This window comes from Lytechinus pictus, chromosome 7 (assembly GCF_037042905.1).
Source record: "Lytechinus pictus isolate F3 Inbred chromosome 7, Lp3.0, whole genome shotgun sequence".
Lineage (NCBI taxonomy): Eukaryota > Metazoa > Echinodermata > Echinoidea > Temnopleuroida > Toxopneustidae > Lytechinus > Lytechinus pictus.
This window is the reverse complement of record NC_087251.1, coordinates 15,223,933-15,250,564: the sequence shown is the minus strand read 5'-3', so window position 1 is coordinate 15,250,564 and position 26,632 is coordinate 15,223,933. Positions and strand designations below refer to the sequence as shown.

General features: G+C 34.8%; 1 protein-coding gene across 1 annotated transcript in view; it reads right to left on the bottom strand.

Annotated features, from left to right (window-relative positions):
- Positions 1-26,632, bottom strand: part of LOC129264898 (ryanodine receptor 2-like) — a 94,669-nt gene that overhangs the window by 62,108 nt on the left and 5,929 nt on the right. Inside the window, exons 10-32 of the mRNA XM_064101373.1 lie at positions 26,156-26,289; positions 25,436-25,674; positions 24,425-24,617; positions 23,814-24,024; positions 23,170-23,274; positions 22,609-22,712; positions 22,267-22,350; positions 21,040-21,199; positions 20,245-20,410; positions 19,568-19,652; positions 17,511-17,631; positions 16,754-16,850; positions 16,208-16,285; positions 15,748-15,806; positions 15,128-15,192; positions 11,363-11,470; positions 10,498-10,614; positions 10,085-10,239; positions 8,635-8,775; positions 4,046-4,784; positions 3,401-3,572; positions 3,201-3,287; positions 1,895-1,954 (exon numbers count right to left, since the gene is read on the bottom strand). Of these exons, the coding sequence (XP_063957443.1) occupies positions 1,895-1,954; positions 3,201-3,287; positions 3,401-3,572; positions 4,046-4,784; positions 8,635-8,775; positions 10,085-10,239; positions 10,498-10,614; positions 11,363-11,470; positions 15,128-15,192; positions 15,748-15,806; positions 16,208-16,285; positions 16,754-16,850; positions 17,511-17,631; positions 19,568-19,652; positions 20,245-20,410; positions 21,040-21,199; positions 22,267-22,350; positions 22,609-22,712; positions 23,170-23,274; positions 23,814-24,024; positions 24,425-24,617; positions 25,436-25,674; positions 26,156-26,289 (3,480 nt within the window). The remainder of the gene's footprint in view (positions 1-1,894; positions 1,955-3,200; positions 3,288-3,400; positions 3,573-4,045; positions 4,785-8,634; positions 8,776-10,084; positions 10,240-10,497; positions 10,615-11,362; positions 11,471-15,127; positions 15,193-15,747; positions 15,807-16,207; positions 16,286-16,753; positions 16,851-17,510; positions 17,632-19,567; positions 19,653-20,244; positions 20,411-21,039; positions 21,200-22,266; positions 22,351-22,608; positions 22,713-23,169; positions 23,275-23,813; positions 24,025-24,424; positions 24,618-25,435; positions 25,675-26,155; positions 26,290-26,632) is intronic.

Here is a 26,632-nt window from a genome sequence, read left to right as displayed (position 1 = left end):
TTCATCAGCAAAATCATTTCAGATGTAGCTAGACGAACCATAACTGCACATTTGTTCTGCTTGGATTACACATTAGAATATTCACAAAAATATATCCGTGAACACAATATCCCAAATTAGATTGAAGTTAGAAGAAAAATTGCAAGTATACCAATCACAAGCTGGCGAGTTATCACTATTTCAAGACTGAAGAAATTAGAACATTTTTACACTTCATACCAAAGAACTCTTGAACCTCAAGAACTCTGATTTAGTGTAACAAGCAAAAAGACATATACATGAATCAAACATGAATATCAAATATCAACATCACTAAATGAAGACTCTGCACTCCCCCCCCCCCCCCTCTCTCTTACTCTGCTTCTGAAAATTGCTGGTAAAATTAAAGCATGATTTTACAAACTGGTTGATATTCTTTTGCGACAGTAAATGAGAACCCCGAAATTTCCTTGGTGTAAAGTGAGACTGAATGTCCTACATGTATATATAACCCTTACCAAATATTGTACAACGCCTACTTAGCTTGTTGTACGCGAGCAAATGGGAGGCTGAATGTCAAACATTCGTACCGTTGCACAAAAGACGTACCATCCAAAATGTACCGTTGCACGGCTTTAGGAGGTGACGTCACAATACGATTTAATTCATTGCGCTCAGTAAAAATGAACAATACGCGAATAAGCCTGCTGGCTAAATGCGCAAGGCTGCCCAAGGTCGTGTGCGCTTGTGGGATTTTGCTTTCTGCTTTCGGTAATTTTGCTCCCTTTTCATAGATTACTATAGGGATAAACTCTTTGTTTTTTCATATTTTCGGTAAATTCCAAGGCGTTGTACAACACAAATAGCGAATATTCTTATTCGTGCAATGGTGCGAGATTTCGCATTCGGTGAAAGAAAGAAACACTCTATTCAACTCGGCTAACGCCTCGTTGAATAGAGCATCTTTCTTTCACCTCATGCGAAATCTCGCACCATCGCACTCATGCCTATTCGCTATTTGTATATTAGCTGATGCAGAAACATATCCCAGTTATTTGTAAAGTAAATCACAACTTTACAAACAGCTTTATGGAACAGTCCTCTGCCATGTCATATGGGTATAAATTGTCTATTCGTCCATTGCCAACTCGTCCACTCACCACATGCTATACCTCATTTAGTATAATGTCATTCTGTCCATCAACATTTTGTCTCACAACCAGTTGGTCTGATAACCATTTAGTCCAATCATCACTTCATCTAATCACCAGTTCGTCTATGACCATTTCTTCTAATAACCAGTTGGTCTAATAGTAGTCTTATTTTCATTTATTTGCCCGATTAACACTTTGTCTAATTAGACCAAATGGCAAGTGGACGAAATGGCAATTAGACCAAGTTGATATTGGACGAACTGATGGTAGACCAAATGGTAGTCGACGAGTTGGCAATTGGATGAATTGGCATTAAACCAAATGAAATAAACCATCATATGTAATAATAATAATAATAATAGCCAATTTTTATAAAGCGCTTTTCCCAGAATGGCCCAAAGCGCGTTACAGCATATTATTACCCCGGTCATTGGATTCATTTCAATCCCACACGAAAAGTGCACAATTTCTACTCCCTGGGGAGCATTCCTTGCACTCATCGCAGCCTCATTATGGCGCTGGCAAATTCAAACATACAATATCTTTCGCATCCTACCGGTTGTACATGTACATGTATAATTGAGACCATGTGGTAATTCACCAAAACTGTGATGCAAACAGTTTCTGTAGGCGATGAGTTAATCAATGAACACTTTCTTAAAACTAATGGAGATCTAAAGCGCATGGATTAAGAGCAATATATGCCAAAATTGAAATGAGCACTGATGAATTGCTAGCTATAGAGGGAGGCATACATTCACCTGATTGACGCTCATATGAGCGAATTCTGATTGCACTGAGCTGGATCGTCTCTCCAGAATCTGAGAATCATGCAAAACATGCATCATATGCAAATTTCTAACATCCAATCTGAATGGTTGCGTAAATATCGTAACATAGTCTCAATATTTTCACATTTTCATCATTCACTCAAATCTATGCATTTGAATATATATCATTGTCAAATAAAACTAACTTAGTCTCTTGCAAATTGATAATATGTGCGGGTGATGCATCTACATGTATATAATACATATTCATGTATATAATAGATACATATTTCTTGGTGCATTAGCAAAGAAGTAATCATGCATTTTGGAAATGAATACAGGCCCATCCTGGTGGACTACAAGTTAAGGCAACAGCTTTACTACACCTTATATTTTCAATCATTAAAAAAGAAAATGTTCTAAATATTCTAATTCTGCCTTTTCCACATTTGGTTTAAAAGATGACAACACTTATTTTCTTGTTTATGTCACACTCAAATAGTGCTGAAGGACATGACATCAGACATTACAGTAAATTATCAAACATAAGATTCAGACAAATGAATCTCCATAACTGAAATCTGTTAACAGGTTTGAATTTCAAACATTAGATTAGAACCAAGAGTTATATGGTACATGTCAATGCATATATCAAGCCTTCCGCTTGAACCAAATTTCGAGAGAAGTGCAATCCTACAGTGTCTGTATAAAAGTTTATGAATTGTGCAAAACACTGAAAAATAATATATTTGATGCATTTACTTGTGTGAAGCAATGTGTCTTATTATCAATGACTAGTTTTAACAAAACATCCAAAGTCTAACTTCGTGGTCATCCCATAGACATATGTCTTAATTGTGATCGCTGAATTTAAAACCCACAGTAAGCTGGATAAAATGAAATTCTTGTTTTTCATAAATATTCAGTCCGGAAATGCAGATCCTAAGCTTTAGAATGATAGATTGACTGATAACTGATAATTGATTAACCCAATACCATGTAACTTTTTGTATTATATGTACCTTGTATTTGAAGAATTTGTAGAGGAAATAACTAATAGTTTTCTCTAAATATTGACTTTAGGGAGCCTCCATGTGTGCAACTGATATTCTGACTTGTTGTTGAGAGCCACATGTATGGATGGCGGTAAAATTGTGGGTTTTGGGCTGGGTTGGCGGAATTTTATAACACATTTCTATGAGATGCCAAAAGAGAAAGTCTTATGTCTTATGGAAGTGCTGAGACACTGTCCCCAGGTTAAATAAAATAAAGAAATATGATTGAAGACAATTCTGACCTTTGACCTCCCAAGTTCAAACTGGAGCATCTCCTTACTGGTGGGTTTCACAAACACAGCTGGAAATAGCTTGGTCTTTGGTTCAACCTAAATAAAAAAAAATAAATAACAGCATTAGTATATCTTCATCATCAAAGTTACCGTAATTGCAATGTTTATGCAATGGGGCCCAGCTGTGAATTCAATATCCAGTTACCCACCTGATATTTGGTGCTGATATCTCTACCGTTGATAGTGAAATTGAGTTCACCGTTGGAAGCATCCACGATACATCCAACAACCAAGCCTGATGAGATCCTACGCCCTTCAGGTGTGATGAGCAGATCCATGTGGTCACCAACACACACTGTGAAGCAGTCACGCCTCTTGGACCTAGATGTGGTTTGATTATAAAGTGGGCAAAAGAATTTCAGGATAATGATAGTATTAGTAGTATAAGATATTGTCATGAATAGTGGTGGAATTGTTTCTAAATAGTTTAAATGTGATTGTAATGTTCAGTTCAACTCCTGGTTGCATTGTCACACTGATAAATTCATGCTTGGGGACGGGGCTTGTACATAGTCATGAATGAGCTTATGCTTAACATACCATGTGTGTTTTCATGTCAGAATAACATGATAAATTAGATGTCAATACAGCAACAAATAAAGAATATCTAGAAACTAGGCTCACATAAAATTCATCTAACAATTCAACAACAAAAAATCCTATAATTATTGACACCTACATATGTATGTAAATTGAATCTGCTTATAATAATTAATAGGGATAATACAAACCCATCAAACATGAGCAAAGTGAAAATAAAATAAAATGTAAAAGAATAAATGAACAATGATTACGTTTCTTGAATTCCTCCATTCTCTCCAAGCATGTTGACGGTGACTTCACTGGTCTTAGAAGGATCAAAGTGAGGTGAGTAGTGATGGTATCCTGGTGTGACCCATCCAACATGGATATCAGTCGGATCTTGACCTGGAAAGATCCTAACAGAGAAATAGAACTTGGTCATCACGCTCAGGTCAATGGAATCAGCCTCACTGATATCAGACATGATGTCAATGGACTTGCTGAAGACATCGAAGCTGCTTCCCATCGAGTTCAGCTTGGCCAGGCGAGGGCGACCGTGGTTGTCGGACCCAACCGACCCTTCATTGTCACTCTTCAACGGGATGTACTCGCGGGTCAGGGTACCGGGAGGTGATGCTTCCGGTGTCCTCAGCCTGTCTGACTTCTTCCCCCGCCTAGCAGCTCCAGGACTGCGCTGACCGTCGACCTCATACCCTGAGGGTTTGGCAAGAGTATCCTCAGGGTGTTTGGCACCGGAATCCATGCTGGCACTCTTGGTGAACTTGCTCCGCTTGGACTTGGCAGGAGAAGGGCCAGACCGCTCGAAGGAGGAGTCGGGGGACTGGACGGTGGATGTTTCGCTGGAGGCAGCACGGGACATAGGGATCTTGCGTCCTAGAGGAAGAGAGGCTAGTTTCTTCTTCTCTTTCTTGGTGAGTTCTTTGGTATCTCCATTGTAGCCATTGACTCTTCCATCTACATCTATAGCATCAGTATCTATCACCTTGTGTTCTGCAATAGAGTACAACAGACCAAAATCAATTAAAGAATGGCAGATATTTTCCTGTAAAGAGAAATAAGCATTCTTGAAGATGAGGCTGAATTACAAGTACTTCTTGTAGTATTTTTTTTTACAAACACTGACATAACCATGCATAATAAGCCTTTAATACTTCAAACTGTTTCTTTTTTAATTCCTGTGTGTAAAAGTGACTCCATTTAATATACAGCATACAAACCTCAAGTTCTGATGAAAACAATGAAATATTCAACTTGACTTCAATGATGGTTCAATGAAACATTCATGTTTACAGTATTTTTTTTAACTATTAAATGTATACTGCATCTTCATTTAGATAGCAAAACGTAGGAAGGAATGCATGCAGATAAAGCAATAATATAAAGATATGTAAATGAGCCACTGCAACCAAAAAGCATAAAACAAAACCTAATGCAAGACAGAAGTGTTGAGAAAACCTGGACTATGTTCTAAAAGATAAGTTTTTCTTCATTTTTAATCCTTAAAGAGGATGGATTAATAAAAGTCTGGTTTCCCAAAGTAGTAGGAATAACCTCCATGCAAATAGAATAGATAAACTTGAAAAACATAAACAATTCTTAATTTTGGCTCAGGCTATAAACAGTAACATAAAAATATGAGCCTATCATTCTATCAGTTATATAACAAATGATTAATAGTCAAGACATCAGGATTTGTACATATGTAGAAGAACCAATTGGTAAATTGATATTTCGGAGGTAAGGAACAAAATAAGTTCTTTAATAAAGAAAAGATGCAACAAAGGAGAGAAGCAGAGCGGAAGGAGATGATCACGGTAGTGGTGGTGATGAATTTTATATGATAATGATGATAAATATCATAATGCTACATGTCTACTGATATTTAGTAATTGAAATTGCAATTATAATGATAAGATGACGGTAGCAATGAATACAAAACAAAAAATATGAATCCGTAATAAAATAATTAGAAAATAACAAATGCCCAAAGCAAAGTCTACATATGAACATGAACTCATAACAGTTGGCTGCATAGGAATATTATGAAACAAGCAATTCCAGATTCATTCATGATATATAAAAAATAAATAAACATTGTGTATAGTGCTCTAAATGTACATTTGAGTAAATGGAATCGATAAAAACCAAGCACATTTCAATAGTAAGCCATAGGTCAACAATGGCATTGTAATTCTTGTAAGCAAGAAAAATATACTGCTTTTTATTGGTACAGACATTAATAGAATCAGCTCAGTTAATGAGTAAATACAAAAAGCAATTAATGTTAATATGGCAGCAATGTTGAAATGAGCGATTAAATTAGAATAGAATGAATTAGAAAAAAAATAGAATATGATAAAGAGAAAGCACGATGAAAAGAGTAAAAACAACATCATCACAGATATTTGTGAATAGGACTTTACCTTCGCTTATCAATAACTGTACCACATCGGGTATGGCTGAATGGAGTATGTTGGAAACATACAACACAATGGCAGTTATACATGTAATGGAGTGCCAAACAGTACAAATATTTTATAGAACGGATGAAGGGGGGAGGGGCTGTGCATGGAGGGGATATGGGTTTTAAATGGGTCTTAACCTAACCTTTAAAAAAAATGTCATCAAAGGCAGTCAGATCAAAGCACAATATTTCCATATATGAAATATATAGTTAACACAGCCAAACCTGCTTTAGGGGATACCTGTATAGAGTGATCCCCTGTCTATAAAGAACACAGGTTTATTTCCCTCGAATAATTTCCATTAAATCACGAATTTCAGGGAAAATTATGAAAATATTTACTAAAAAATCATGACCTTTTAAAAACACAATTATAATAAAGGGTAAAAAACATTGCAGTTTATTAGACAAACAAACAGGCTTTTTGATTTTTTTCTTTTACAATGATTAGGAAGGGGATATTCATTGAAACGCATGATTAGACAATTTTCATATACAACAGCTCATAGAACATGGTTACAGTACAATGATTTGTGTTATGCATTCAATTTCAATCTAGAACTGTCATGCAAGACCAACTGTTTTGGGTTTTTTTTTTTTACATTTGTTAAACTTATTCAACACCTGTTTTATCAAATTTTTGGACAGATTTTTTTTCATGCAAATCAAATTGAAGTACAAGACAATCCAACAAGGAGCAAAAAGGTTTATAAAGAACATAATAAACTAGCTCCCCTAATTTTATAATGCAGATACATTGCTTTGATGGTAAAAAGAAATAAGTGAATATTGCTTAGTATTTGATTTGCATTATATTCACTACATCTAGACAAAGCACCTTCACAAAGAGTTTATGAAGAGTACAAGCTTCAATTCTAATATGCTTATATTGCTTCCATAGAAAAAAATCATATAAAAGGATTATATATGATCAAATATTTCTTAGTATTTGATTTGCATTATATTTATGAAATTTAAGATGAAGCACCTTTGCAAAATGTTTATAAAGAGTATAAATTAGTCTCCATAATTAAATAATGCAGATATATTGCATTGATAGTAATATAAGTTAGTTTAACTGGATATTGCTTAATATTTGACTTGCATTATATTCACTAATTCTAAGATAGGACCCTCAACAAAAGTCTGATCCATTGTATGTGGCAGCTTATATCAGGAATCCTACATGTATCTAGGCTGTGTTTCATACAGCTGTTTGTAAGTTACAAATGTACAACTTAAATAACGACTGGAGATTTATCTTGGATGTTAAACTAGATTTGACTAGATTTGCAATCATTTTTATTTCCTCCGCTACAGCTGAAATCTGATTTTTGTAAGTTAAAATTACCACTTTTTTTACAAGCACCTGGACTTAAACTTAAATATTTGCAAGATTTGATTAAGATTATGGCAAATGCACCCCCACTATGTTTAAACAAGGAAAACATAGAGCAGAAGAAAGGGCACTAGTTGTGCATAACATTCAAACAGCTTTATGAAAGGATCACCTAGACTCATTTCATTCTTCTAATCTTGCATTATCTGGACTCGAATTTTGTTGTGGTTCCTTGCGTATATATTTCATGTAAAAGAAGCGAAACTGCTTTATTGCCTGCTTTCTTATATATCAAGATTCATGCAAGAACACAGAATTAAGAGAAATGTCTCTATCTCCTTATCTTAATTCAAATTGTGAATTTATTTATTCCTTGGTTTTCAACAAGGAAATTCACTTATACTGCTTTTCTCAACATATATGTTCCCCCCCTTCCCCTTAGATCAAATATATATCAAACAAACAAACAAACAAACAATACAAACAAACAAACAAATAATACAAACAAACAATACAAACAAACAGATAAACATTCAAACAATGGGACTGATGGTTGTTTGTTCTCAAAGAAAAGAAACATCTGACAAATCCATAAAATTTTAAGAAGGAAGAGAGGAAGTATGAATAAAAAAACATCTGTGATTTGTTTCATTACAACATGTAATCATGTGAACATTTTTGGTATATTAATAAGTCAATATCGATATCAATAAGATCTTTGAATAAATGATTTTGGTATCAAATATGAGATTATTTTTCTACTTAAGGGTAGACTATATTAATAGCCCTCTATTGGGTCATGAAAATACACTGTACTAAACAAAACTTTTTTACATAAAGGTGTATTGTTTGAAAACATTTCAAATGTAGTATCTTTGCTTTATTTTCAGCTCATATTTTGAATTATACATGGCAGGGAAACATCAGTTTCAGAAATTGATCACCTTTTGAAAAACCCATAATCTATTATCACAAACGTAATAAACTACATGTAATCACAGCAGACAAACATGAAACACAGGATAAATGAGAATTACTCTGTAATAGCCTGTGACGACGGCCCTTGTGATGATGGGGATGATGATTGGAAGGGGGTGGTGTTGGCTTGGGGTCGGGGACACTCGTGTCAAAATCAGAGTCACTCTCCAAGGTGCTGCTCCTGTAACCGTTAGTAACCACTGTAAACAATGCACACGGTAAATAGGCACGGCAAACAGGATTAGTACACCTCGATGGGAACAAAACAAAAAAATGTTGATGAAGAAATATCAAAGATGTGAAAGGTTAGTATTGCCATTTCAACCACGCTTGAAAATGTTAAAAGATTTCATTCAAACTCAGCACACACTTGCCTTTTTACTCTCAAGCGCTAAATTCGAATTTTCAAGAGCACACATCACATATTTCAAATTATATTAAATCAAGGATTTAGTTAATCTCAAATTAATTTAATGAAAGAATTCCCTTTAAGAATAAAAGAAAAAATGTTTATTTTACAGTCATGGCAATTAAAATACTGCACTAGTTGTCAGTTGTATTCTCTTTTAATCCAAGTATTCATAATGTATTCTCTTTTCAGCAATACAATTTTTTAGAGTTTATATACATGTAACATTAATATAAAATAAAGCTATTTTCGTTGAACATCTCTCTCTTATAGACTAAAGAGCTTTTTCACTTCTCACTGAACTATATTGCCTCTCTACAGTGAAACCATTAATAAAAATTATTAGACATGCATGAATATTAGCAATGTGCATAATCATGATATAAGCAAAGACCCTGATGATAAAAATTAGGTTAAATCAAACATGCTAGAGGAGTTATAAATACCCCATAAATATATAGGATCTACATGTACATGTATGTGTATTATTGGGGGTTAATTGTGGACTTTGGGTGGTGTTTCATAAGGCCATTCATGAAGATATGCATGACTTTACGTAAGACTGGAGTATGAAGTGCCAAAAATTGAACCCACATTTTCCCTAACATTTCAAGAAAATCTGATCATTCCTATTACTACATGGATATAAACAAAAAGACTAAACAAATTATTTGCCCTAAAAATGTGTCTCAACATTGAAATTACCAAACACTTTCTACAAACATGTATTTCAACTTTAGCATATGCAAGTGGGTATTAAATAATCAACCTTTTTGTATGAATGACCCCATTTTTCCCCTCCATATTTACTTCATTTCATGAACGGGTCAAGCCATTATAATTTGAGAGCTTTACAACTTTCATATAACCTACTACACAATGAATAATCATTTCAGGAAGGTCCCACAAATAGGGGGCAGACCTACATACACTATGAAAAGTTGCCCAATTTAAATTGATTGAGATACCCTCTTTGTTTATGATATTCCAGTCATTTGTAAGATTGTTTGTTACTTTAAGATCAGCTTTATGAAACAGTCCCCACTATAAGAACTAAATATGAGATTATGTGTAAAGAATGACCTTTCCCTGAGTCTTACCCATCTTGTCCAGACCAGACCTAGCCCTACGGTTGGATCCATCGATGGAGTCTGACTCACTAAGGTCTAGACTAGCCGCACCATGCTGGATCCACTGACCACGCTTGTTACCAGGTGAAAGGATGGGTACTGGGATAGACAGAACCATCTCGCCACTGTTAAATCAAAGAGAATAGTCATTTATTCACACATACGTGTAGAAACATATTCCATGAACTCCTGACCCCACTTCAGTGGAATACCATAGTGCATATACTAATATAAACAAAACGCACGAGAGTACCACCTCATTACAACACTAAATAAGTTTAAAACTTATTTGAATACCCCCCTTACGGTGCATGTCACTATTCCAACTCATTACTAGATTATGCAGTTATGATATGAAGAAAGGACAGTTGTGTCTAACCTACCTTGTAGGGAAATCCTTGCAGACCACAGGCATACTCAGACGAAGGTATTCTGTTGGTAGGTTCTCCACGGTACCACACTTCTTGTGGGACACCTTCAAACAAGGTGGACCCTCGATACTGCAAAGAAAAAATACATTCATAAACACACAATTCAGAAGAAAATGCAGCAAACCTCTGTTTGAGGTTTATTTCTTATTAAAGACCTCCTGTTTACAAATTTCTATCTATTTTCTTACAGAGCATATACATGTATAATAGGGAAACCTGTCCATAAAGACTACTTGCCTATCAAAACAACTTTTCTTGTCTCCCTTGAGTGGTCTTTAATGACTATTCAGCATCAATAAATGAATCATTATATTATTTAAACAGAGATGCAGAAGGACGGGATTAACAGACAGGGAATATAAGAATGGGAGGAAGAAGAGGGAGAATAGGAACTAAAGGAGACAGAGAATGAAGAATAGAATGGAGAAAATGATGACAAGGGAAAAGAGGAAAGATGAGGAAATGAAAGAGGAAAAGAGAATGATTAAAAAAAGAACAAGAAGGAAATAGTGATAAGAGGAAGGAGAAAGAAGAGGTAACAAAAGAGGACAAGAATTGATGAGAATGAGGATGCAAGGAATGAGCGTGATGATGAGGAGAACATGGACAATTGAAAGGAGAAGAATAAGGACAATACGAAGAGGAGTAACAGAAGAAGAATAAGTACAAAAAAAGGAAATTACAGGGATTAAAGAGGAGGAGGAGGAATAAAAGAAGTCAAAGTATGATAAGAAAGAGTAGAAATCAAATGCAAAGGAGCATGAGGGAAAGGGGAGGATGGGGGCAAGAAGAGTAAGCAAGAGCTAGTGCTACTAACCCAGCTGGTATCCTGGTGACTCCTAATCTATCATGTTCATCTTCAATAATAGACTGGAACATAGGCTGACTCTTAGAGTACCACAGGGGCATTGACTTCTTCATGTTCCTGTAAATATTCATACAAATTAGTGATACAACAGAATATGAAAACCAAATAATATTTACCCTTTAAAATACATCAAAGCAAGCAATCCTATACATTCTCAAACATATTTCTAGAATGTTTCTCCCTGTTTATGTTAGCTCTGTTACATTAAGATGATATGCAGGTATATAAAAATAATAAAAAGTGGAATAAACAAAGGAAATGATGATGGTATTAATTAACATGTTTTTTTTTTTCACATGCACTGATTCTGGATCTGCAGCAATTTTCAATTATCTTTGAATGTTACTAGCGATTTTTATCTAGAAAGTGTTCAAATGCATTGTCTAAAATGAAGCAAAAAAACCATGTTGAATATATTTTTTAAGGAATATAGAATGTTCTGTTTAATTCATGGTACTTCCATTTTAGATAGTGATTTGCAACAATATATTTTTGCCATGACAAACATCACATTTCCTCCCTTATCAAATTTCATTTAGATGGTTTTGCATAGTGACTGAAATCAAAAGTTATGGATTCTTTAGAAACAATCCAGAAACTTCTTTATTTTGTTTTACATTGGTCAAATCATAAAGAGCATGAAAAATAGTATATAAACTGCAGAAAAGATCAATCAACTGTATCAGACATTTATGGTAAAATATGCAAGAAAATGAGGAGTAAAAGCTAGCCTTCACCATTGTTTATGGTCAATCAACTGCAATATTACTAGGAAAAAATGTTTTCTTATAAATCCATTTCTAGTGGTTGCAAAAAAGGAATACCAGTTGCTTATGTATGATATACATGTAGTCAATTTCTCTTTTTTTTCTTTTTTGAAGCATGTTTATGAAGCCATATGGTAGATGGGGATCTTTTTCTATATATTCTCCCATTTAATTTCAATGACACTTGAACCTAAAACATTAAAAGGAAAATAATAAATGTATACTTTCACACTTTTGCAGCCTTTACTGCTTATTTGTATGATGCAAATTTTTTAGCGTGACATGTCTATTTCTCTAAGAAAATGGGTAAACATATGTACATATGACTTGACTACACACTATTTACAATAGGTCTACACTTACCAAAAAACTCCAAGTATTGCATAAAACTTTGAATAATCACTCTTACATTTGTGAAATACCAATAATACCAATAATGTTTGCCCTCTATACAACTACATAATGTAAACTGAACATCTATCTGAAGCACGTGTTCACAGTGCTAAAGTAAATGGACCACTTTGTGACAAATTCACAAACTTTCATTTAAAAATCTGGCAAAGTATATTGCAAAGCTAAAATGCACCTCTACATTAAAAAAGTGATGCTATTAAACTACAAAACATAAAATACTATTTGTTCAGTCAATGTTTTTATTTTCATAAAGTTGGCTAAAAGTGTATCCATTTCTCTTCTAAATATCAAAAGAAAAGAAAACATACAGGAAAGAAACTGGACAGGTTGTCAAATACAAACACATGTACAATAAGGAAAGAAGAGATAAAGAAGAAATAAAAACGTGTATAAAGAGCATTTGATTGAATAAATTGCTTGGATAAAAAAGTTCATGAATATCAGTTGCGATGATATCCAAAAGACACAAAATGCAAAATATAAAACAATTAAAGATTCATTTTGACATAACTGAATGAATTTTCATCTTGAATTATGCCTCATAAAAATATATCTTCAATTATAGAAGCTTTTCACACCATTAAATTACAATCTGTAGTCCTCAATTATTTATTTATTTTTAATTATTTTCTGTTCGCACCAGGAACTTCCTAAGGCTCCCTAACAACCTGGCTGACTGTGTTATTACATGCATTTCCCATGGAGCCCAGCCAACCAAAATATATGTGGGCTTAGTTTCCCATGATGTACATGGAAATGTTAAACTGCATGTATTCAAAGGGTGATCGATGGAATATTGTATGCGAAGAAAAGTAAGGTGAAAGAAAATTTTTAAAGGGTGGTTATAGCATACTTTGCCATGCACATAAGAAAATAGAATACAAAGGCAGAATATTGACGGTTTTAGATAACCTGCAAAATAACTGATTGCATACATATTTCTGCAGTGAAGCTGATACAATAAACAACAAAGCCAAATAATATGAATTATTTGTCATCGACTTTGATCAGGAATGAATTCTGAAAGTGGACAGAAACATACCGAGAATAACAATTGCTGTGCATCGGTATAAACAACAGCAGACAACATATCAGAAATGAGAGAGAAACAGAAAAGAAAAAAGAAAAAAAAGAATCAGTCAGAAAAATAGTAGATTAAATGTCCTATATATTCCTTATAAGTAGACCAAAGTCAACTCATTAGATCAAAGGCATTATAACATCTTAGTTGTACATGAACACAAGAAAGCCACAATGAGAGATGAATAACTTTGTTTATTTTTTTTAAAGAAAAGTTAGAGAGAAGTATGAGATATTTACAAACAATGGCAATCAACATATCAAAATATGAGAGAAAAACAAGAAAACAATAAATACCAAAAATCAGGCTTTCATACATGTACATCATTATAACAAAATTTGTTTGAGCAAAAACATAATGATGTCTAAATTTAAAGTAATTCAGAAGAAAATAGATTAAGCACTGGCAATTGATCTGTATAACAGAATTGTAGGACACCAACAAAGAAGCAACAGTGAGAGATGAATAACATTGATTAGTTTGATATGAGAGGACAGTCAAGAAAAGTGAATGGTTTATATTACAGATGAATAGAATGAAAAGTAGGAGTGTTACATGAACCAAGTCAAGGATTATGTTGAGGTGCATGACTGAAAGTCAAGAAGCTTCAGACATGCAAGGTTAACAGGTATTTTGGAAAACCTGTCAATGTCAGACATTCCATCATGCTCAATACAGATATGGCCAGCATATACCTGTTGGTTGGCAATGGGTGACCCTCTTCTATACAGGAAACATATTAAATTTATCTTATACATGTATCTCCATGATTTTCATAACCCAATATAAGACTGATTAAGTCTTGTGTCAAGATCTGTCAGTTATTAATCTCTTTCATTCACTTTCTACTTAATCAAATTGAATATTTCTATTCTACACTGTAGACGGTGGAAAGGGTGATCATCTATTATTTCTCTAATTAGTTTACAAATTCAATTTAATTAACTTCACCATGGCGACCTCAGGCTAAGGCACATTATATCATCATCCCAATGTACATTGTAGCTCAGAGACGTCGAAGGGGTTACTTGTTAAAGTCTTTACAGGACTATATTTATACTACTAATTCACCTGTTAATTACAATCACTCTCATTAGATAAAAACACACATACACACACACCCCCACAAAACAATGAATGTGATGTATAACTCAGGCACTACATGTACATGCATAAGAGAGATTGCCAAGTCTGATGCAATGCTCATGGACATTAGGGCCAAGAAACACAAGTCTAGCGATCAGTCGCAGAACAATTTGTTATGATTGATTGCATTGACCACAATGTACGATCAATCATAAGAATCAATTGTACAATCAGTCACTAAGCATTGTGTTCCTGGACCCAGAACTGCAAACTCACTCATCGAATTTCAAAATATTTCATAGTATACCTACATGTACTCATATCATCCATTTGCTGAATGAATCAAGAATAATAATAGAGACTTACACACAGAATGGTTCATAGCCCTCTTGTAGTCCACACACAGTGAAGTATTTCAGATCATTCACATCCTGGTGAGAGGAAAAAAAAATAATAATTCACCAAATTGTAAGTATAGAGGGGTCAATCATGAAGCTTTCCAGGGCTAATTTACACATTTGAGTTGATAGAATTTGATTTCAAAAAGATGTTTCACAGGGTTTTTTGTTCAAAAATTCAAAATTTCACAATTTTCAACAAGAAGAAAATAAAACTCTTATATGCATTCACTGCCTAACCATGACTTTCAATCTTATTCATAAATTTTGTAGTATCTTTCATACTCCTTTCCACTTTTTTAATTTTCAAATCTTTGCACACATTTTTCAAACCTATTGACTTCTGAATTCTGTCATTCCTACAAGGCTTGTACAAAATCCATAAATTAATCAGAAGAGCCTACTTAGGCAGATGGTTATCAATACATCGCATCACCCATCTTACTAATTTTACCTGAAAATTTGATTTCAATAATTTTCAAAATCTGAAAGTGAATACATGACAACAGTCAAAATTACTGGCTCATTGTATATGCGATATTCCTGTAGGATACAAGAATAAAAATCAAGGTATATCAATCTACATACCTGCCCAAAGTGTAGATGTGCCTTCTCACCAGCTGCGAGCATGCATACTGGTACAAATCCTGTAAAGAAAAGGAAACAATACTTGTTAATTTTTTGCAAAATATACTTTGATTCTCCCATTTTCACAGAGTTATATAATAGGATAGTAGGATTATATAACAAATAGATTTCAAAATAAATTAAATCATAAAAAGTGAACTTTCTTGATGAATTTACACAAAGTGACAACTGCATTCCAAAATTTCCATGAAGTTTCTGTATCAATATGATAGTCAAACAACTTCCCATAACCAAAACAACAAAACAAAACATTAATGACACTTAGTTGGTTCAGAGTATGATCTAAATTTACTGTTTTAACAAATAAGGTAATCATTGGATGAATATTGTAGACTATATACATACATTAGATATACATTATATATTTGAGGAAGATATTTAAGCCTTTTAAGAAACTGACCTTCACCAATCTCAATGTCAAGGAAAGCCATCTCAGATCCAACAGAATCACTCAGAAACTCTCCATTCATGGTAAAACCTGATAAAAAGACAGACAAACAAGAGAAAAGAGTGAAAGCTTTTCATTTAACTATTAACATGTTAAATGTTATTAGTTACATGACTGCATTCTCTGCTTCTTTATTGTGCAATACTGCAAATATCAATGTTTCTACGAATTGTATATGCTTTGGGTGACAGAAATTGCCAAAATTATAATAACTTGCTCAGAGCCACATGCACTGCACAAAATAATAATGGCATGTGACTACACACAAATGGTCAAACCAACAGTTTCATTCCCCCTCCCCTTAAATAACCATAAGAATGTGAGGGCATTTGGGGAAAAATCATTTTCTATGAACCATTTATATAATATTCTGAAAGAATTCATGAAAATAATATGAAACATCACAACTATTCTTTCTCATTTGTTGCTTTATTCCAGATTTCTGAGAATACTATGGAAAGTGAATTTTGTATCAAAATCTGACATAATCTGACTTACTTATGGTGTTATCCACCAGGTTTAGCATACAGCCGATCACATCCGTCTCACTCCACGTCTTGCCAAAGGTTTCTGAACCTTGGTGCCACTTCCGTGCCTAGGATGAATGGACAAATTATCATTTGGATAAAATCAAATCACATCCCCTAATCTTACATATATACAGTTAATTATATATATCACAAAAATCTACTTTTACATATTTTACTAGTGTGCCATATTAATAATCATATTAATATCACAATTACAAAATGCCTAATACTTTGTTTCTAGGCAAAGTGGCCCAGTTGCTTCAATGAATGACAGTGTCCTATACACACAATAAACACCAGTAATACACCACCACAGACAAGATATCACTACAAGATTGCAACATGTTACATCTCATCAATCAATTAACTTATTTTAATGAGTAACTTACATAACATACAAGTAAACTAATGGTTTAGATTTGATTTAATAGGCTTTTAACACTATTTTAAAGTATTCATAAAAAAATGCTTGCATTCTGCACAATGAGTTCAATTTTTTTTTAAATCTTGATTATCATCATGATCATTTCATTTACATGTATAAAAATGACGTAAGAGAATATGGAATGCATGGAGAACACAAAACACATAATGATAATACAATAAAATACAGCACAAAGTTCCATCCGATCACCAATCACTATATAATTATCTAGAGATTGTTTCGATTTCTCTCTTTTACTTTGAACCTGATGAACTGCATCAAAAGTCTTTATAATTCTCACCAGGAAACCGTCAAAGACATATGATATGCCACCTGTTCCAATTTCTGCACCTGCTGCTATAGAAGGGCGCCCCCAGCCGACTCGCATATACCCACTTGTCACTGCTTCAAATTCAAAGTACCTGTAATCAAGATAAGTCAGATCATTCATTGCATATACATGTACATGTATTTCTATTTATTTGTGTATTTGTAAATCTATGATACATTCAATTGCATAAATATGAATGTTTCAGTCCTTTGCTGCTAACCATGTGAATTTTCAATAAATCATTATATTAATACTACTACTATTATTACTAGGGTAACAATATGTACTACTACTACCATGACCAACACCACTCCTGATACTACTGCATGTAAATCCAGGGATAATATCACTGTTGTTGCAGAAAACATTCATAAGGGTACCTAAATTAAACAAGTGGAACGCCTCTGGCAGTTTCGCCTGCATTTTGCGATTTAATATAGCAGCAGTGCTAACTTTGAAAACTACTATAAAAATAATCATTTAATAACAAAAACACCATTCATATAATGACATAATACCACGTTCATTGACCATAAATGACATTTGAACGGTGACTCAAGACTTGTCAACTACACCCATGTCCACATTTCATTCACTCTATCCATAAACTTTCAGTTATGATGGCAATTCAACAATTACCCCAACATGACCTAAGTTTATTGACCTTAACTGACCTTTGACCTTGGTTTTGTGACCTGAAACTCACAGGGGATGTTCAGTGATACTTGATTACTCTTATATCCCCAGTTTTATGAACTAGATCCATAAACTTTCAGAGTTAGGATGGTAATTCAACAAATACCCCAAACACGGCCAAAGTTCATTGACCTTTAATGACCTTTGACCATGGTCATGTGACCTGAAACTCATACAGGATGTTCAGTGATACTTGATTACTCTTATGTCCAAGTTTATGAACTAGATCCATAAACTTTCAGAGTTAGGATGGTAATTTAACAAATACCCCCAACAAGGCCAAAGTTCATTGACCTTAAATGACCATTGACCATGGTTATGTGACCTGAAACTCGCGCAGGATATTCAGTGGTACTTGATTAACCTAATGTCCAAGTTTCATGAACTAGATCCATAATTTTCAAAGTTATGATGGTAATTCAACAAATACCCTCAACTTGGCCAAAGTTCATTGACCCTAAATGACCTTTGACCTTGGTCATGTGGCCTGAAACTCAGGCAGGATGTTCACTAATACTTGATTAACCTTATGTCTAAGTTTCATGAACTAGATCCATAAATTTTCAAAGTTATGATAGTAATTCAACAAATACCCCCAACTTGACCAAAGTTCATTGACCCTAAATGACCTTTGACCTTGGTCACGTGACCTGAAACTCGAGCAGGATGTTCACTAATACTTGATTAACCTTATGTCCAGGTTTCATGAACTAGGTCCATATACTTTCTAAGTTATGATGTCATTTCAAAAACTTAACCTTAGGTTAAGATTTGATGTTGACGCCGCCGCCGTCGGAAAAGCGGCGCCTATAGTCTCGCTCTGATATGCAAGCGAGACAAAAACAAACCTGCAGAACAAATAACTACCTCTTTTTCAAAGAAACTTATCTTTGCAAACCAATTTAAATTATGCTTTTCCGTGAATGGAAGGGTGAATTTAATTTCAATTTCAATTTGATTTTTTCATCAATTAAAATTTACCCAATAGTTAGATTTTCCTAATCTAACTTTTAAGGTTGTGAAAGCTTGTGAAAGCATCTATCTATTCAGGTTTGTTTTAAGATATGTAAATATTCAGGGAAATTCATAAATTTTCTGCAACCTCTCAAAGATGGAATAATAATCTCATCTTCCATGGCTTGGAAGCCAAATGTCATCATCCATAGAACCCCTTACAGAAATATTTATGATTAATCAAAATTTTACGACGATTCTGATTGGATGATGATAGGAATGTTCATAAATCTGATCATGCAACATTGATCATAATTGGTTGTTGCTACTTTGTGATTGATTGCAGACCTTTGTGCTACAGGGCTATGATAACTTACCATTTCCCTGATGTTACTGCATAGCTCTTCTCTGCTCTGAATGTTCTTGTGTGCTGTTTCTTATCAGACATCTCTCTTGCTAAACCTACACATCATATAAAAGTGTGCAAGATTATTGATAATGCTTTCATTTCATTGGCAGAGAGCATTTATCTCTGATATCATCTTTTCTTAAATGGGCTAGATGCTTCATTGTTTGGAGAAAAGCTAGCAATTGTCACTGTTTCCACTGACAATTCACTAATGTGATGAAAGGAAATATGTACTAAAAACTAATGAATTTATCACTTGAAATATAAACTATTGTTGTGAAAACGAAATAAAAAATAAAACAAACAATTATTACAATTCTAACTGTAGCCTTCATATATGAATAACAAGTCAATGACAAGTCAACATAAAAGGGAAAAGGCCACATACGTATAAGGATTTCCCCCCCCCCTTACATGCATGTTTTAAGAACATAAAAATAAAATCTGGAAGTTAGGGGAGAAATCAATTGACAAATTATCGAGTAAAAAGGACTTTGACTTCACCGGCAAAAGTAGACTTATAAACATATAATTTTCAATGTAAAACCCATGTTCCAGCAAAATAAAAAGTGAAAGTTAATTTTGTCTATTCTTAACAAAGTTATCCCTCAGGTTTTTTTAACTTGAAAATGCCAATTTCCTCACCTCTGAATGATAGATCTTGACCTTCCGAGGTAGGTGGTTCCAGAGCATAGCCAAAGCCTAGGATAGTCCTAATAGTCTCACTAGCAGTATCCCTGTTGAGCTTCTTAGCTTGGTCATTAAGTTGATTGTATGGGACCAGCTGCGGGTTTCGCTTGTAAGACGTTTCCTAATATTAATTGAACAGAGAATTTTGACATAGGGTACTGTATCAGAATTTGGCAGAAGAGCATTATTTGCATTATTGTAAATTTGTTTGGTACTTATCACACTTACCAGCAAGAAAGACAAATTTATTCCCTAAGGAATATATTCACCAAAGTGAAAATATTTCCATTTTGTAGTTTAGGTAACTGAATGTGATGCAAATCTTTGAAAGCATAGATGTTTCATTCATAGCAGGGCCAAGTCTATTCTGAGCCTCGGCCTCATGCCGTATCACATGTACAAAGTCTATGGGACAAGGTTTTCTTCACCTGCCTTGTGACACAGCACTCCTGGACTCCACTCACATTCTGCCATCCCTGCTTTAATAGTAATAAACTACTGAAATAGTTTAACAAAACAGAAGCATGACCATCAAAATCAGAGCTGTTGCTATCCATAATGAAACCTTAGATTAAATCATGGATTAACTGAACAAACATTCATGAATATAGGTCACCAGTAATTTGCAAGTTGCAACCATATACAGCCTATAGATAAAAAACACATGAAAACTTAAATGTATTACTATACAATCATTTAAACGAAGACTGTAAGAAAATATTAGTTTTTTTTAAAAGAAACATCAGCTACCTCAGAGAGACCATAGGTCCATCCTTGGGCTATCCTGTCCTTGGCCCATACATTATGAGCATTCTCAGCCAATAGTTCCACCAGCTTCTCCATCTTAGGGTTGAGATGGATGTTGGAGAGGTTGTAAGGTGCTGGCTTGTATCCATTAGACATCAAATAGCTGCAATGGAGAGAACATCATATGATACAGGAGAATTATGTGGTGTTTGTAATATTTTCCCATTATGGTATACATGTAAGTTTCTAAACACTGAATTGAGATGGAAGTTGGAAATTACATATTATATCCCTTACTTAAGATTGTTGTATTGAGAGTGTACACAAGGAGAAAAAGAATAGTTTTACTACGAAAAACGTTTGCCATGAAATAGTTCATTTTCCTTGCTGACGTCACGCATAGTCCATTTTTTCCCTAGGGAAAAGTGAACTATACGTTTTTTGACCCCGCCCCCTACTCGATTCGCGAGCTGTGCGGCGCGATGCGAGCAGAGCGCTGCTCAGCCCAACGGTACTCTCTACTGCATGCCACGGGAAACTTTCGGCGAGCTGCACTAACCAGGTGCGCTCGCTGAACAGACGATCAATACGGCAAGGCTTATTGTTTTCTCAACTTCTCAACGATTGTTCCATCATCGACTTATTAAAAATCGTTTTGCTGTAAAAGTCGGGTATCAACGAAGAATATCGTATGAAGAATACATATGAGTGGAAGGGATATAAAACAAATATACAATGACCCATTCTCGGAACTGGCTAAAACTATTTGCACTCAGGAACATCACATAGTACTATTCTCCCTCGGGCCGATGGCCCTCGGGAGAATAGTACTATATGATGTTCCTTCGATGCAAATAGTTTTAGCCAGATCCTCGAGTGTCATTGTATATTTGTATACTAGTCCAGCTTGTATCAATTGGACATCAAGAACATCAACAAAACTACCACAAAGAAATGTGGTAGTTTTAACACATTGTCCAAAGAGGGTTTAAGCTATTGAAACGTTGCGTTGAAGGTTGGGAGGTTACGGGAGTTCCTCACATTTAAGTGTATAAGTTCCATAAACTTTGGTTTATGGTGGATGTTAGAGGTAATTAATGGAGCTGGCTTGTAGTCATTGAACAAAGAGTAGGTGCAATAGGGAGAAAACCCATATGATATAAGACCATGATTTGTGGTTTTAAGTACATGGGTGGCAATGGGTTGACAGAAAATACAAACTGGACTTACTTCATAGGAAGTCTGAGTCTCTTGAGTGTTGATTTAGATGTCTCCTCATCAATGCTGATGTGATAACCCAATGCAATCAGTGTTCTGTTATTACATATGGGAAAAAATAATCAATAGGTTGTAAAATGTGATACATAATACATAGAAATATTAACACAAGTGCAATCATTTAAAATTACAGTTGAATAAACCCATTGGAATTAATGTAAAAGGTAACATGTTAACCCATTGTACTGCGAACAAAAAAATACAAAACTTCTTTCGGGGACTACGAGGTTCTCGTATGAAAGACATACACGTAATGAAAAAGGAGAAGTCAAGATACCTCGAGAAAATAATTACCTTAGGGTCTCGTAAGCCATGGTGATGTCAAAATTCTTTTCTTGTTCTGAAAGGCTTGAGAAGAACATCAGACTATCATGGACCTTCTTGGCATCATCTCGAACCTGAAAACAAAAATCAGATTAAATCATCAAACTAAATACATTACAAATAATTATATCCCCTCTTGCTTTTGAATGTAGAAAACAGAGTGGCATAAAAAGACACAAATGCAAGAACAGCTATTAATGTCAACTGTGAATGGTTACAAAATCTATTTCAAGCTACATGTAAAGTGGTTAAATGAATTGATTAAAAAGGGCATTGAAAGAAATTCGCACAATTTCAATACCTGTTATTTCTAGGTCCCAAAATCAATCACATTTGTTGCAATTAATTGTAAAAGTTCAGTTGTTAGTGCCATAGAAAATATTAATCAACTTTCTATAGATGGCGGTCTATTCATCGCAAGTTTGTAATGGAGTGCAATCAACCTGTTAAAACCGACTTGTCCTTGTAAAAATCCTATGGAATGAAAACAAATCAGTAGTAAGAGGTAAAGTTGATTGTTGACAGTCTTACCGGTCCCCATGTCCATCCAGCCTCTATCTTGTTCATACACCAGAGTTCATGTATGTTCTCAGCTAGCTTGTCCCTCAACATCTCAATGTAACCTGGAAGACTCACCTACAAGTCAAATCAAGAAAAAATTGTCTTTAAATAATGATAATAATTTACTATTTTCATAGTACATATTAACAAAAACAAAGTGCTAAAGCAAACATAATTTCAAGTCCTAAATCATTCTAAACAATTCCTTACCCAGAATGAAATATTTTTTATCATGAATTCTAACAAAATAAAAATCATAGCCACTTTGACATCAATTGTAAACCTTTCTGCTACCTGGGCCATGCCAATTTTTTTTCATTTTAAGTAATTACAAAGAGTTGTAATTGATCCAACTGATCTCATATTGAAGGCCAGGGACCCTTACAGCTAAAATGCAAGTATCTATTCGAAATGTGTTCTAAGTATGATGTATATATCTGTAAGCATCAGTGTTTGTACAAAGTGGTTTGCTCCTCATTCCCTATCGGACATTGTGTACATTTTCTGTATGAAGAACTGTCACAACGGCAAACTTCCAGAGATGAGATTCATCGGATCAATCACAACTCTTTGTAAGCGAGGGCCTTGACCAACCCTAATGCTCTGATACTTACAGCAGAGGTGTCTACGGGAGCTGGGATGAATGCTGAATGATCCTGGGAGGCAGTAGGTCCTTGGATGATGCCCTCGTTGACATCACCCAAGGAGAAGCAAGGCTCTATCTTGAGTCTCTCCTTGGGGAGAACACTCTCACACACAGCAGCAAAACCCTTAGGTGGTGAGTACTTGAATCGACCGTGTTTGCCTCCAAGGATGAATCGAGCACTACAAGAGGAAACCAATAGGTAAACACAAATCATTTAAATTCCAGTATTGGCCTTAATTAAAACATAGTTGATTTTTCCATTTGAAAGTCTTGAAATATTATTACAAGGACAATTCCATGAATGAATTTATATTTTTTCTCTTTCTCTTCAGACAGACCAAACTCAAATCATTATCACCTTCATATTGGTGTTCTTCTCCTTCCCCCCCAAAAAAATTAATACCAACTTAACAATAGCAAAGAACTAAGGACAGGAAACAATATACCCCCAAATTAAAGGTTTAGAACAGAGGCATGATGGGAAATCATGCGAGCATAGCTTCTTCGCACATATCTTCAGACCTAACCGAAAGCATTAGCTTTCTAGATTAATACTGTTTCCCTAAAATAAATACTCACCTAACCCTAGCAGAGAAACTAAGTACAGGAAAGAACATGCCCTCTAGATTGATGCCTTCAAAGGAAGCCTTGATAGGGCTTCCGTTGACATGATAGAGGATGCGAGGCACACTGAGGTCAAAGCACACACCAACAATGTCACCCCTGGACAAGAGACGATTCCCACTCCATGGAGCAGCCTTGCTGACACCACCTACAGATATTACAGAAAATTTAGGTAATGAATACTAATGAATATCAAACTAAGAGGGAGGGAGATGGGATAAAAAGACAATATATCACTGTTTCTATATCAAAGTGTCCCCTTCTCTTTCTTAAGAGATAAAGAGGTGGGCAGGTGAACAGGACCTCAACTGATGGGTTATCTAATCATGGAATGAAAAATGAAAATGTTCCTCTTAGGTCTGAAACAATAAGTATGGCTGTGATATACTGAATAAAATGGATCATTGATCTTGCCCTTAGAACAAAAACTAGGGGAATGCCAGAGGAAGTTTCATGAAGCTGTCCATTAGACTATGCCAGATTTTAAGAGTATGGAAAGCCAACATTTAATAATTTTCAATCAAATCAGCTGCAACTGCTTTATATATATTATTATCATTCTTTGTGACATACATTTGTAATGCAAGGTATATTTCATTCTAAAATTTGGTCAGAGTTAATACTGAAAAGGAAAGTTTGAAAAATCAGCAAATGTTTTTGGCACTGCACTTGGCACTACACTTTAGGCCCTCCATACCCCATGCCACACTTAGTTCTTCATAATTTATTAAAGGCTTTCTAAAATATCCCCAGGCCTTCAAAACACAAAGGTTTGCAATCAATTGCTAAACGTAATTGGCCAAGATCAAGATCATTGTTAAATGTGCACTGCCTTCAGAACGCTGACCTGGAACCAATATCAAAGAATTGCTCTTAATATTTGCACTTCATCGCAAACCTCTGTTACAGGGCTGGGTATATCTCAACATGCAACTTTTACTCTCTATTCTACCAAACATTCCTAACCTGTCCACAGATTCATGCCATCAAAGCCGAAGGAGTAAAGGTCATCACCGACCCCCGAGTTTCCCCATCCTTCCCCGCCCCTCAGGTAGGTGCGGAACCCCGAAGTCGTTGCCCACCCTACTCTGAAGTGTACGGGTCTGGATGTGGCCGCTTCCTGCTTGTCGATGGCAACCTCAAAGTACCATTTCTTATAGACTGTGCTCTTCTTATTCACACAGATGCTCACATTGGGACGCATACTGTTTGCAAATAACAAATTATTACAGTATTAGCGATAAGAATGCAGTTTTCAATCATTCAAACTTGTTTGTTTTATAGTAAAATAGGGAAGAAAAACAACAAATATAATTTTGCAACAATAACATTGGATTACAGTGGATGATACATTAATTATCAAATCTATAAACAATTCCTTTCTGAGGTATATGTAGAGCTAAGAGTTTCATAATTTCTTCCAACTTTCAGCAAATAGAAATGTCTGCTAGAACACATTGATGAAGACCAAGCACTGTTAAAATAATATGTTATAAGAGTAAGAATCAGTAGAAAACACCTTGAAAGTTGAAATCTAAGAAACAAATTGGATAGAAAATATCATGACCAAAAATATGACAAGTTATTGAGCACATTTTCAATGTCTAACATTTCGTCTAAAAACTCCTTGTATTCAATCAATACAAGTACCATGAAAACAATGTTGAGAGTGGACATGTGACCTACCAAACTACTTCATCAACTACTGCTGTCTGAAGGAGGAGATCTCTTGAAGGAAGAAGGTTGTCACATATAAGGTTCTGATTGGATCGTACTGCTACACCATTGCCAACACACAGCGAGCATAGAACATCCAACACCTAAAAAGAAAGGATGTATTAAATACAAGCATGGATCTCAGAGCTCTATGGAAATAATCTGTAACTATAAAGAATCCCTGGTTTAAAGTGGGTTTTCAATAAATGCAGGTTACAGACTGACATGCCATAAGCCATGGAATGTATAATGCAAAATAGTCTTACAAAATGTGAAGAATACCTATCTGTAGAACCCCACATTTATCTTATACATCTGAAGAAATTTGAAGATTTTATACCATCACTGGAGACCTTCAAATCTAAACTGAAGTCTTATCTATTCTAACAGTATTAGTTATTGGCCCTTTGACACTCATCCAAACTTTCTCATTCTTTCTTTTCTCGT